The following is a 14426-nucleotide window of genomic DNA, read 5'->3' on the forward strand; positions in this document are numbered from 1 at the left end:
AGCCTAAATGAGCATTAATTTGATCACACAACTCATTCCGATGAAGATACATTCCAATTCAACGCTCGGGTTTTTGCCTCGGCGACCACCAAAGCTGCGTTCCGCTTGGCCAGTCGATACCCGTCAGCCGCCTCTGGGGTCCCACAGGCCATAAAGGCTCGATAGGACTTCTTCTTCAGCTTGACGGCATCCCTTACTGCTGGTGTCCACCAGCGAGTATGAGGGTTGCCGCCACGACAGGCACCAACCACCTTACGGCCACAACTCAGATTGGCCGCCTCAACAATAGAGGCACGGAACATGGTCCACTCGGACTCAATGTCCCCCGTCTCCCCCGGAACATCGGAAAAGCTCTGTCGTAGGTGGGAGTTGTAACTCCTTCTGACAGGGGATTCCGCCAGACGCTCCCAACAAACCCTCACAATACGTTTGGGTCTGCCAGGATGGACCGGCATCTTCCCCCACCATTGGAGCCTACTCACCACCAGGTGGTGATCAGTTGACAGCTCCGCCCCTCTCTTCACCCGAGTGTCCAGAACATGCGGCCGCTAATCCGATGACACGACCACAAGGTCGATCATGGAACTACGACCTAGGGTGTCCTGGTGCCAAGTGCACATGTGGACACCCTTATGTTTGAACAAGGTGTTCGTTATGGACAGTCCATGACGAGCACAGAAGTCCAATAACAAAACACCACTCGATTTCTGATCGGGGGGGCCGTTCCTCCCAATCACGCCCCTCCAGGTCTCACTGTCATTGCCCACGTGAGCATTGAAGTCCCCCAGTAGAACAAGGGAGTCCCCAGCAGGAGTACTCTCCAGCACACCCTCCAAGGACTCCAAAAAGGGTGGTTATGCTGAGCTGCTGTTTGGTGCATATGCACAAACAACAGTCAGGATCCGTCCCCCCACCCGCAGGCGAAGGCCTGCAACCCTCTCGTCCACCGGTGTGAACCCCAATGTACAGGCACTGAGCCGGGGGGCAATGAGCATGCCCACACCTGCTCTGCGCCTCTCACCGTGAGCAACTCCAGAGTGAAAGAGAGTCCAACCCCTCTCGAGAGAACTGGTACCAGAACCTAGGCTGTGTGTGGAGGCAAGTCCGACTATATCCAGCCGGAACTTCTCTGCCTCACACACCAGTTCGGGCTCCTTCCCTGCCAGAGAGGTGACATTCCATGTCCCAAGAGCTAGCTTCTGCAGCCGAGGATCGGACCGCCAGGGTCCCCGCCTTTGGCTGCCGCCCAGCTCGCATTGCACCTGACCCCTTTGACCCCTCCCACGGGTGGTGAGACCATGAGAAGGGGGGCCCACGTTGCCTCTTCGGGCTGAGCCCGGCCGGGCCCCATGGGTGTAGGCCCGGCCACCAGGCGCTCGCCAACGAGCCCCACCTCCAGGCCTGGCTCCAGAGGGGGGCCCCGGTGACCCGCGTCCGGGCAAGGGAAACTGAGGACCATCGATTTTATTTTTATAAGGGGCTTTGTGAGCCATGCTTTGTCTGGTCCCTCACCTAGGACCTGTTTGTCATGGGTGACCCTGCCAGGGGCATAAAGCCCCAGACAACTTAGCTCCTAGGATCATTGGGACACACAAACCCCTCCACCACGGTAAGGTGACGGCTCACGGAGAGGCAACGTGGACCTTTCATGACTTTTAGTGAATTGAGTTCATGCCCTGCGTGGAGGTTTCAGTGTATTCACTTGTACTGAGAATGTTTGGTTGTTGTTTTTTTTTCGTCAAGCCCGTGTGATTGTGGGAGTTCTGTCAGCAGAACGTCAACAACAGCGGACCATATACGGCAACACGATTAAGTCAAACTTCATGGAATGACACCATTGCCTCTTATAATCAAACAATAATGGTCGTATTATAATAAATGTTTTTAATTGTCAGTCACTATATCTTCATTCCTGTTCTGTGCATTTGCGCGTGATATAATTTAAGGGGTATTGAAATCAAATATGCAAAATATTAGGGGTCTTTTGTTTTGAAATGCATCAAAAGAGTTTACCTCTTTTGGTGGAGTGGGCCTTCGTGGAGTACAACATACGTTCTCGTTTGTATTTTACGTAACCACACGCGCTTTTAAATCATTCCGAATTTGGACCGAATGAGCGTACAGAAGCTCCAATGCATGTCGTCCATCACTACTTCACCGGACTGAAAAAATCCTGTGTCTGTGTTAAATCGGTTCGGTGCACGTCGGAGCTACTCGGCCTCGGTTAGCTTAGCTTAGTTTTGCTTGCTACCCACACACAAAGAGACGCATTTGTGATCAACACATCGCGAAGCAAAGATCAAGTGTTAGCGTAAAGTTTTACGATTATCGTGGGGAAATGAGCTCAAGAAGGACAGCAGAGTGTGAGCAGGAGCTTTGTAGACCAAAAGAGGAAAACGAGCGACCATTTCAACTGGTGGACGCCATTTGCAACATGCAACCAAGAGTTGCGTTCGGCACTGCAGGTTTGGTCTTTGGCCTACTCTCACTTGTCGAGAAAGTACATTCTGATTTTAAGTGTTGTTAGGATTTTCATTCTCTGTGGATGATGACGCAATGTTTAAAAACGAATAATAAATGGGAGCGGTACATTCATCCGCAGTTGTGGTCTTGATTGATTGACATCTTCGGAGTCTGACAGAATACTGCAGAGTGTGCGTGCTCAAAAGCAATGTAGAATATCTTGAATAAGTTATTTATTTATTGTTGCATTTGTTTGAGGAAGTAAAAGCCATTTAATGTTAGAACTCATTTCACATTGAGTGAAATACCGAAATGACTGAGGCTTGGACATAATGACAAGATGGGGAAGGGGGAGCTATTTGCATCTCAGACAATTCAGATATTGTGAACAATTTCAACATAGTAAAGTCGTGGTGTCAGCCAGGGGCATGCTAAAACTTTTGGAGCGGCTGGTGCCCAAAGTTCAAAGGTGGCACATTGAAGAAGAGTTTGAAACACCTCACAGAAACAAACTTTATTACATACAACCACAATACTATTGTACAATATGCATGCATATTGCTAAAAAAAGTAGCAAGGTGAGGAAGCTGCTTTGTACAGTGGCTATACAAAGTCCACACGCCCCTAATTCAATTGCAGTTTTTTTTGTTACGATGTAAAAAAATGTGGCCAGCATAAATCATTTAAAACCTTTTGTACCATTAACGTCACCGACAACTGAGTAAGAATCTTTTCAGGACATGAAGTAAAAACAAACAACTGGGATACTTCCATTATCGTATTTATGCTTAATTTAATATCCCCAAAGGTGCAGTTACTGTCAATGGATTCAATTTATAGCATGATATGAATTTTGGTCCATATCGCTCACCTTTCAGTCTGCATATGAGGCAAGTTAAACATGGCAAAAATACACAAAACAACTTGCAAATGATCTTTCATTTATGTAGAATCAAAATGCAAACGAATGTAAAACTTCAAACATTTTTCTTTTAAAAAAAGTTTTTTGTACATCCAATGTTATTAGTGGCTGCCCGGTAGTCCAGTGGTTAGCACGTCGACTTCACAGTGCAGAGGTTCAATTCCAGCTCCGGCCTCCCTGTGTGGAGTTTGCATGTTCTCCCCAGGCCTACGTGGGTTTTCTCCGGGTACTCCGGTTTCCTCCCACGTTCCAAAAACATGCATGGCAGGGTGATTGAACACGCTAAATTGCCCCTAAGTGTGAGTGCGAGTGCGCATGGTTGTTCGTCTCTGTGTGCCCTGCGATTGGTTGGCAACCGGTTCAGGGTGTCCCCGCCTACTGCCCAAAGACGGCTGGGATAGGGTCCAGCAACCCCGCCACCCTAGTGAGGATTAAGCGGTTCGGAAAATGAATGAATGTTATTAGTCATTTCTTTATGTGTATGTTTTGATGGAATGTAATTTTCTTTCGTAGTTTTAAATATTAACAGCTGAAGCTTCATTTTGAAAAAAAAATTATAAATTGACCCGCAATCCCAATATCTGTCAGAAAAATCCAGATTCACCCTGTAATTGTTCATCCCTAATCTGAAGGTCCTACTACAATTTTGAAAAATGTAACGAAATACTTTTCGTTTAATGTTTTTTCAGCCCCTTTTAACACCACATTTCTGAACTTGAATTTGTGACATTGTGTCTATTTTTTACTCTATTTTTGAAATCCTGATGAAAGTCAATTCACCCGAAAGTAGGTTCTCTTGCATGTGCCCACCATTTTACGATGAATGTAGTCAAGCCAGCTGGGACGATTTGTTCATATACTGTGCCACCCGCTACAAGTGCCTACTTCAACATAAATACGAAATAAGTGATACTGTGCATATATCGCAACGATTTATCTGATGTTAATTTTGAAGTTGGTCTTTGGAAGCCATTGCTGTAGCGGCTGACTTGACTTAAATCGGAGGTTGCATAGCCAGACTGCAGTCATGCTGACTGAGTTGCAAAATTCTCATGCGCAAAAGCACGATGAGAGACTTGACTTAGAGCTTAATATTCAAGTTGGCGTGCCCATGCGCACTGGCGCACCGCTTATGTACACCCCTGATTCCAAATACAAACCATCATATCGTGATTGTCTTCTTTTGTCTTGCAGACATTAGTGAAGATGTTCAGCCGGACTGGCAGGAGCCAGCGACCCCTGACATTAAGGAGGAAGAGGTTCCCAACTATAATGAGGAGGGAAGCGAGCCCCCCTACATCAAGGAAGAGGCTATCTGCAAGTTACCATCTACTGGCATCACTTTGAAGAGTAAATATCAATGTCAAAGTGAGATGAGCAGAGGGGTGGAGCCTATGAGCAGCACCTCATATCAACGCATGACAACAGACTGTGATGGTGACCACTGTGGAGGATCACAAAAAGACGGCCTCATCGCTCCACTGTCAGATAGTGATGACATGTCACATGCGACTCATGGGGATTATCATGATTGTGATGATGATGATGAGTCTGAAGGTGATCTGATATGTCTCACTGAAAACCAGCACTGGCGGTGTTCTCAGTGTGGGAAAAGCTATGCTTATAAGAGCCGTTTAAAACAACACATGAGAACACACACAGGAGAGAAACCTTTTTCCTGTTTGGTTTGTGGGAAAAGATTCTCGAGGAAGGGACAGGTAATGAGCCACACAAGAACCCATACTGGCGAGAAACCATTTACCTGCTCAGTTTGTGGCCAGAGTTTTTCTCAGAGCGTGAGCTTAATCAGTCACACAAGAACCCACACTGGTGAGAAACCGTTTTCCTGCTCGGTTTGTGGCCAGAGTTTCTCTCAGAGAGGAAACCTAATAAGTCACACAAGAACACACACTGGTGTCAAACCTTTTTCCTGCTCAGTTTGTGGCCAAAGATTCTCTCTTAAGGGAAACTTAATAAGTCATATAAGAACCCACACAGGTGAGAAACCGTTTTCCTGCTCAATTTGTGGTCAAAGATTCTTTCGAAAGACACACTTAAAAATACACACAAGAACCCACACCGGTGAGAGACCCTTTACCTGCTCAGTTTGTGGTCAGAGCTTCTCTCTTAGCACAAAGTTAAAAATACACAAAAGAATCCACACAGGTGAGAAACCTTACGCCTGTTCAGTTTGCGGTCAAAGATTCTCTCAAAAGACTAACTTGAAAATACACACAAGAATCCACACTGGAGAGAAACCCTTTGCCTGCTCCATTTGCAGTCAAAGATTCTCACATAAGATAAGCTTAAAAATACACATGAGAACCCACGCTGCAGAGGAACCTTTTGCCTGCTCAGTTTGTGGCCAAAAAAAATCTCAGAAGAAGAAGGTCAAGAGACACAAGTGTGCTGGTGAGGAACGCTGTAATCAAGCTTAATATGCAAACGTACACATTTAACACAGAGAGGATTTACCATCATAATTATGTGACGAGTGTCACGACAGATTGTGGCAGTCTTTAGCTCCATATCGTTGTTGCTTCAAGAACACTTGATACTTGGGTGAATTTTGGCTTTTCTTTTAATGGCACTCTGCAACACAGCATGACGGGAGCAATGGTGAAGTTGCATTGGATCTTGGATATAACTGCGCAACAGACAAACACTTTCTATTAACTCAACGTGTAAAAACTTCTACTCGACAAAACGTAAATTAAATAACAATACAAAAAGCAATGTGGAACGAATCACGGGAGTAATTTAACACCACACAATAGAAAAAGAAAAACAATGTGAAATATTCTTAGAAAATTATGAATGAAGTTGGACTATCAACGAGATGCGACTTCCTCGTAGCTCTTCCTGAGCTACGGTGGGAAGCTGGTGCCATACTGTGCGCTGTTGGGTCACTTCTGTCATAATTTAATAAACATCCTGTATCACTCATTTACACTTATTCACAACAATCTATAATAATAATAATACATTTTATTTGTGGGCGCCTTTCTAGAAACTCAAGGACACCTTACAACAAGCAGTTAAAATCCCGAATACAATGTTAAAAACATCAAATAAAATAAGAAAAAATCTATGCTATTATATTCTGTGTATGCAAGAAACACACAAAGAATGCACGTCCCAGTTACAACCCGTTCAGAGAAACATCGACAAGACTGACATGGTTCGAGACGGAACGAGTGTGGAAGATCGCTGTTCAGCGCCCCGATATCTTGTATATGGAAGGAAAACAGTCGGGAATATGAGGACGCCAAAAAAATATGATAGACTCCAACCATTCTGTTAATGTTAGGATGTTTTGAGCCTGAGGGGGAAAAAAACCTCTGCACACGTAGCGTACATTTAAAAACAGTCCCAAGATTCTCAAGACATCACACGAATACATTACTGTAGTCTTTGTGTCTTCTTTAAGACTCTTGGGGGAATCACAGTGGTGCTAAATTACTTTCAGTACTGCATGAACTTTGTATAATGTAGTGATGTCCATATGAAGTCATTTTGGATGTGCAAGTGTAAATGTGATTGTGAATAAATGTCACACATTAAACATTGAGTCACTTGTTGATCAGATGAAATTCCTTGACACGCCAATCACCCTGGAGGAGTTTGTGGATGTTATGAGGTTAAGTGGATTCCCGGGTGAATAGTTTTATTTCCAAATGATTTATTATATTACTTACATTTGATAAATCTGTTTTTTTTTCATTTCCAAATCTAATACCACGACGAATGGAGCTCCAAAGTTTGATAAATCAGGACTTGGTTTTAATAAAGGGTGATGAAAGTGGTCAAAATTGTGCACAAATAGGTTATGAAATTATGTTCTATCAGAATGATAATTGTCACGCTTTTCATTGGGAGTTTTGTTGGTTTACCTCTGAGGGAATCTAATTTTAAATTGAGGTTAGTAGACTTGTTTGAGTTCTCGGAAACTTTAATCTCTTTTTGTCATTATTAAGTTTTCCACTTTGAATAGATATTCCAATTTCATACAGAGCATCCTTACAATCAGCACATAAAATAAGCAGCTGCGCAGAAAATATTCCAAAATGCAGAAATCTGCTCAGACATAATTTCTTCTTTTTTTTTTTTAAAGAAGAGGTCGGGGACAAACTTGAGAGTCACTTTTATTAATAGTTCTATTTATTAAGAAAACTCAGAATCTACAAATATCATAGTTCACAACAAACTAAATGGCGATCGGATCCTACAAATGTAGACACGAAACAAAACCGCGTAACAACATTTTTTATTGAATAACAAAAGCGTGGTATAAACAGAAATCGCTGGTCAACAAGAACCAGGAAAAACAACACAATAACAAAAAAGCGCTTGCAATAGGCAAGGAAATAGTAATCCGAGGATAGAAATGAAATGACTTGAGTCCAATTCCACAAACTAATCATAAGAGCAAGATCAAATGACTAAACAATGACTCTACTTACAAAACGTGGAACTAAAGGAAAAGGACGACTATGGCGATCGAGCGGTTAGGAAAAACAACGCGTGAGCAAGAGCAGCGACAATGTCAATAATCCGACAAGAGATGATTTTGGCAGTCATTAAAAACATACATAGCTGAATCCTGATGATGACTTTGGCAGCAGGTGTGACCGCTGGGAGAGAAGCCTTCCACTGCCACCTGCTGGACACACACAAGAACAGCATCATGACGCCTTTCAGTCCGTCAAAATAATTTGTTGACTACTCCTTCTTTACTGACTACCAAGTGACCTCAAGGCCCAGAGGCTGAGATGGCAAGTTAAATGATGTCAATTAAATGAAAGCATTTTTTATCATGTAAAAGAAAAATACACGTGATTCTATGCAGTTCAGGATTTTGAGAAAGTCAAACCCTCAAATTTCTTTTGCTCGTGGTTTGGTTGTGGCGCGGTGAGGAGTATGTACATTTTACCAAATCCTCGTGAAAATGTTGAATTTTAGGGTAGACGAGTCAATCGTGCAGATTGGCCAACTTCAAAAATAAAATTCCAACCAATAATAACATGGAGGTTGATGCTTTGTTAGTACACATATTGACTTCAAACAAACCTTCATAATTTCCCTAATTTCTGACAATCCCGGAAAACTGTATCGTCAAAGCATTTCAATCATTTGAACAAATAAAATCATGCAGGGAGATAACAGCTTTTCTTAAGGCAATCAGTGCTTGTTAAATTATTATTAATAAAGACAGATCCATCTCTATTATTTTTGTATATTATTTATTGCCATACACAGTCTGAAAAAAAAGAAAAACAAGGACCAATACAGGCGGCCCGGTAGGCCAGTGGTTAGCACGTTGGCTTCACAGTGCAGAGGTACCGGGTTCGATTCCAGCTCCGGCCTCCCTGTGTGGAGTTTGCATGTTCTCCCCGGGCCTGCGTGGGTTTTCTCCGGGTGCTCCGGTTTCCTCCCACATTCCAAAAACATGCGTGGCAGGCTGATTGAACACTCTAAATTGTCCCTAGGTGTGAGTGTGAGTGCGAATGGTTGTTCGTTTCTGTGTGCCCTGCGATTGGCTGGCAAACGATTCAGGGTGTCCCCCGCCTACTGCCCGAAGACAGTTGGGATAGGCTCCAGCACCCCCCGCGACCCTGGTGAGGATCAAGCGGCTCGGAAGATGAATGAATGAATGAATGAATGAAAGGACCAATACAAATGACCAAACATTCTCTGACAATTAATTATAACAAACTACATTTAAAAATCACAACTCAAACCAAATACAAACAAGAATCTTTGGCCACAATCTGAACAGGAAAAAGGTTTCTCGATAGTGTGGTTTCTTCTGTGTATTTTTAAGCTTGTTTCTCAGAGAATCTACGGCCACAAACTAAGCAGGCAAAAGGTTTCTCACCAGTGTGGATTCTTGTATGACTTTTTAAAAGAGCCTTCTGAAAGAATCTTCGGCCACAATCTGAGCAGGCAAAAGGTTTCTCACCGGTGTGTGTTCCTGTGTGTATTGTAAGTGCCCCTTCTGAGCAAATCTTTGGCCACAAACTGCGCACGAAAAATGTTTCTCACCAGTATGTGTTCTTACGTGCTTTCTTAAGACTGCCTTCCAAGGGAATCTTCGGCCACAAACTAAGTAGGCAAAAGTTTTCTCACCAGTGTGGCTTCTTACGTGCTTTTTTAAGAGACCCTTCTGAGAGAATCTTTGGCCACAATATGAACAGGCAAAACAATTTCTCAGCAGTGTGGGTTCTTTTGTGACTTTTTAAGTTTCCCGTACAAGAGAATTTCCAGCCACAGTCTGAACAGGTGAACAGTTTCTCATCAGTGTGAGTTCTCACGTGTAATTTCAAACGTTTTGCCACAGTGAGAACATTTTCAGCGTTTTTTATTAGTTTGACGTGTCAGATAACCATCAGACTTTTTATCCTCTGATAGTGGAGCTAACAGGCCATCTGCTTTTGATTGTCCCCAGTGGTGTCTTGTATTGTCATACGTTGACAGGAGTTGCTGCTGTTGTTGCTGTATCACCGCAAACGCCTGAGGATAGATAGTCCGCAGAAGCGCCAGCGATGCCCGTGGGAGACGCGCAAGTTCATCAAGAGTCTGGCCGAGTCCGTAGTGCTGGCGTTCGGCCAGGAAGGCCGGGCACCGGAGCCAGAGGTGCTCAGACGTCTCGTCTTCCTCCGTGCACAACCGGCAGGTCGCATCCTCTGCCCTACCAATCCGGTGTAGCCAGTGGCGGAGCAGGGGGTGGTGGCCGCTGCGCAAATGGATGAAGTTCGTCCGATCCTCCTTCGGAAGGACCGACTCCTCGTCAAGTTTGAGAGGCGCCGTGTGGGCGGCGCGCAGTCGGGGATGTGAGAGCCCCGGGGGGTGGCCATCGCGCCGGATGACCGCGGCTCTGGTGGAGGCATCCGGGCAGGCATCGGGCTGCTGCATTTCAGAATCCAGCTTGGCCTTATCTTCCGCGAGGTCATTACCGGGGAGATTGCAGTGTACTAACCCAGAGGAGGTGCACCCGTCCGTGCTGGCCGAGGGCCGCAAACCCTGCTCTTAGCCGGAGGATAGGATCCCCAGCCGTGACAGGGTTCGCGAGAGCATCAACCAGGGACCGGCTGTCGCAGATCAGCTTGGCCGAGAGCCACTCGTGCCGGTTGGTGTCAAGCCAGGTGACAGCCTGCGCCATGGCCGCCAGTTCGGCTTGGAAGGAACTGCTCGCCGACCGGTTGCCGCGTGCCATTGGTGAATGACTGTATCGCCGCGCAGTACCACCAAACCAGCACCACCATCCTCGATGCCTCCCTGCGTGGACCCGTCAGTGTAGACCTCCAGGTCCGTTTCTCCAACCGCGGCGATGGCAACCAGGGCACAAGCAAGCTGTTCGTCCATGGAGTTAGTCTTTATCACAGCTGTCATGGCCACCAGTGGTGGGGGAGCGCGGTCCCAGGGAGGAGGGGCAGGTCTAGGAGCACCCATCTCATGCTCACCCAGAAGTCCTCGCCGGTAGTGATGGGAATTCCGGCTCCTTTTAGAGAGCCGGCCTTTTGGCTCGGCTCCCTAAACGGAGCTGGCTCTTTAGGCTCCCAAATGGCTCCTGAGTTTTTTTGTTGCTTAAATTAATTTAATACCAAAAATAACGTAATATTATGTGTGAAATGAAGTACTAATGTAAAAAATAGACATTATATCAAATACTTATTATTTATATGCCTTTATTTATATTCTGAACATACACAACATGGAGTGCTACAAAAATAAAAACAAAGTACAAAGACCCATCTCAAAACAAGGTCGTCAAAAAGTTCCAATCTCTGAATGTGTATATTTATAAGCTTTTAGCTATTTACAGTAAAACAACATAAGTAAGCTTTGAATACCACACAACAAATTATAAATTAAAATTTGTAAAACAAAAAGAAAAAAGCAGCATTCAGGTAAAGGTTTTAGCTTGTCTTTAGCGAACATTGGCATGAAGAAAAACCAAGTGCCTCAGCTTTGAGGGGTTGATCCTGTTTCTCCTCTCTGTTAATATTTGCCCTGTTTTGGAGAAGATTCTCTCTGAGGGGACAGATGTTGCGACAACACACAGCCAACACAAAATGGATGAAAATCCCTTGCAATCATTTTACCCAGTTCCTCGTCAATTGTGTTCTGTTTTGCTGGTTTTATAGCTTTTTGCATAAAGTGGCTCATAGAGCTCTGGGTTGTACATCTAGGCAGTTGTGACATTGCAGCAGCAGCAATAGTTGCAGACACACTAGCACCTTCATTAATAGCTGGTTCCCTTGCTTGTCTTTTCTCTTCAAATTGTACTGATGGGTGGACATTTCTGATGTGCCTGTGCAGGTTATTTGTGGAGCCTGATCTATGGGATATTTTAACATTGCACAGTCTACACGCTGCCTTTGAACTATCAATTAAATTGAAATGAGTCCATATTTCACTGCGTTCCCTATCCATTTTCTCACCTTTCCACTTTCCACCGTGTTGTTTTTTTCACTAACTAGCTCTCTCGTCTCCTCGTCTGTCTTGTTCCCGTGCTGCTCAGTGTGCTGCTGTGTGTGTCTCTTCTCTAACCCCTCCCCCTTCTCTAAACTGCAGCGTGTGTGTGTGTGTGTGTGTGTGTGTGAGTGTAACCCTCCTCTTCCGGCTCCCAATGAGGTGTTCACTTCAAAGAGCTCTGGCTCGTTCGCGAACGACACACATCACTACTAGCCATCACTACTACTAACTTTATCGGACCGGCGCAGGCGCCGTCGTACCGGGCTCAGCAGCAGGGTCCTTCGAGGGTAGTCAGGGGGCAGACTGAGCCAGCGATCCGCCAAGAGCAGCGCACCCGTGATGTCAACAGGGGGAGGCCAGCCTCGTGGAGAACCGCCTCCGTTGGTGTGGTCTGGAGATGTCGCGTGATGGCCCGCGCTCCTTGAAGTTGGGCACGCTCCAGCTTCTCTAGATTCGTCCGCGAGAGCCACGGCACCCAGGCAGGTGCGGCATATTCGGCCAGTCTTCGTTACGTTGCAATAAAGACTGTTCGGAGGTCCTGCAGGTGCCAGCCCAGGTGGTGCCAACAACCGCGTGAAGAAGGTTGAGTCTTTGGCTCATCTGCAGGCACGTTTTCTTCACCTGGTTGCCAAATGTCAGCCGTTTGTCGTACTGCACCACGAGGAAGGTGGGTGACGGGTTGCAGCACAGCCCGGTGCCTGTCAGGATTATGGGGGGTTCCCACCCTGCCTCAGCGCTGTCCAGAGTGAAGGCTGTCACCTCACACTTCGCCACGTTGAGTCGGAGTCTAGCAGTCGCACTCCAGGCGGACACCTTGTCGACCTCGGCTTGGAGTTGGGTGGCAGCGGCGTACTAGATAAGATAAGAAAACCTTTATTAGTCTCGCAATGGAGAAATTCCAAATTCACAGCAGCAAAGTTATGAAAGTTACGAAGTAGAACAACAAAATATAGGAGCTGTTGGAAAGGCAGCCACTCTCGCGGCGCCATTTTGAAGTCAAAATAACACAAGACAACACATAGGACAGAGACAGTCGTGCAAGCTTCACCACGTTTCTGCATACACTTTGTTGTCTGAAGCAGTTCTAGATGAAAGAGGAGAGGATCAAGGTGTAGTTTCACCAGTGGATCAGAGATGTCATCCTAAAAATGTGCACACATCTGCTACAAGCTAAGTTTTGAAAGCAAACACGAAGCTTTAGCTTCCATTGACGATAAGAAATTAGTTCACTTCTCCTGTCCCATGTAATCCGCTTCAAACTCTTTGCCGCGAGTCCCAGTTCCAACTCCGCATCGGCGCTGCGCGCTAACGCTCCTTTCTTCTCATCGTCGGCTCCTCAAGACTTACATCCATCCAGCCGCAGACCGTTCAACAGCACCGATCTCTCCGCTGAACAAAGCAGGGCTGTGAAAAATGCTGCCCATTACAGGCGCAAGACACAAGCGCCCCGGGACAGTCCAGCAACGACAGTCAAATGGCGCAGACATTCCTCCCAGGCAAAAACAGTGCTTGTATACCCATGCTGCCGAGAAGGCGCAACCACCAAGCACAGAGTCTCCTCTTCGATGAATGTTGTGACCAAAAAATGCTGAAAAAAGTCCACATCAGGTCTATGGGACGTAACAACAAACACAGTGACAAAACAAACCAAAAAACAACAAAAAAAGGCTGCCTACTCGGGCGCCATCTTGACTTCTGTCTGTCTTAATGTTCACATTGTAATGTGTGTCCCATCGCGCCGTTGATTCTCACGCGGGCGGTCCGGTTCGTCAGCCAGGCCAAGCAAAACTCGATGACTCGAAACGGTAAGCCCAGGTGGTGCATCTTCTTTAGGAGGCCATTTTTCCACACGGTGGACGCCTGGCTGTCGTTGAAAAAGGTGCACTCTCTGGAAGTAGACTGGAAACCGTCGCTGACGAACTGAGACAGGCGCAGGCACTGCGCCGTCGTAGAACGGCCCTGTCTGAAGCCAGCCTGCCAGGGGATCAAGAGTCCCCGTCCTTCCAGCCACTACGAAAGCGAATTGACAATCATACGTTCGAGAGTTTTACCAACTGTCGAGGTGAGGTCGATCGGTCGGTAGCTAGACACTGACTGCAGATCCTTGCCATTCTTCAGGATTGGGATTAGGATGGCGGTGCGCTAGGTCTGCGGGCACCAGCCTGTATGCCAGCTGTGGTTTAGGATGTTGAGCAGCCATCACTAGCCAGTGGGGGGCAGGTGGCGTAGGAGGTCTGGTTCGACTTCATCCGGGCCCTCCGCCTTTCCGGCTTTGAGTGATTTCACAGCTGCTAGTAGTTCTTCGCGGGTGAAGTCCTGTTCGTGGTCGTCCCGTGGTTCTCGTCAATGACGTTGAAGCTCCTTGCGAAGTTCACGGCGTACTTGTCGCGTCTCCCGGTCACTCTTGCACCGGCTCGTGGCAGCATACGCTTGCACGAACGCAGTTGCCTTCGCCGCGTCCCCGACATATTCGCGGCCGTTGTACACCAGGGTTCGCCCGGTCTCAGAGGGGCGGGAGCCGTTGAGACCCCGAATCACTTCCCAGCTCTTCCGAGCATCCTTA

The 14426-nt window shown here is 46.3% G+C and overlaps 1 protein-coding gene across 1 annotated transcript; it reads left to right on the forward strand.

The window, feature by feature from the left end:
* The first annotated feature begins 1639 nt into the window (after positions 1–1639).
* LOC127588486 (zinc finger protein OZF-like) lies at positions 1640–6950 on the forward strand. Its single transcript, XM_052047225.1, has 2 exons — positions 1640–2465; positions 4580–6950. The coding sequence occupies exons 1-2, from the start codon at positions 2339–2341 to the stop codon at positions 5821–5823; spliced, it is 1371 nt and encodes a 456-aa protein (XP_051903185.1). The 5' UTR covers positions 1640–2338; the 3' UTR covers positions 5824–6950.
* Positions 6951–14426: the final 7476 nt, after the last annotated feature.

The sequence above is a fragment of the Hippocampus zosterae genome, chromosome 16 (assembly GCF_025434085.1).
Source record: "Hippocampus zosterae strain Florida chromosome 16, ASM2543408v3, whole genome shotgun sequence".
In the NCBI taxonomy this organism is placed as follows: Eukaryota; Metazoa; Chordata; class Actinopteri; order Syngnathiformes; family Syngnathidae; genus Hippocampus; species Hippocampus zosterae.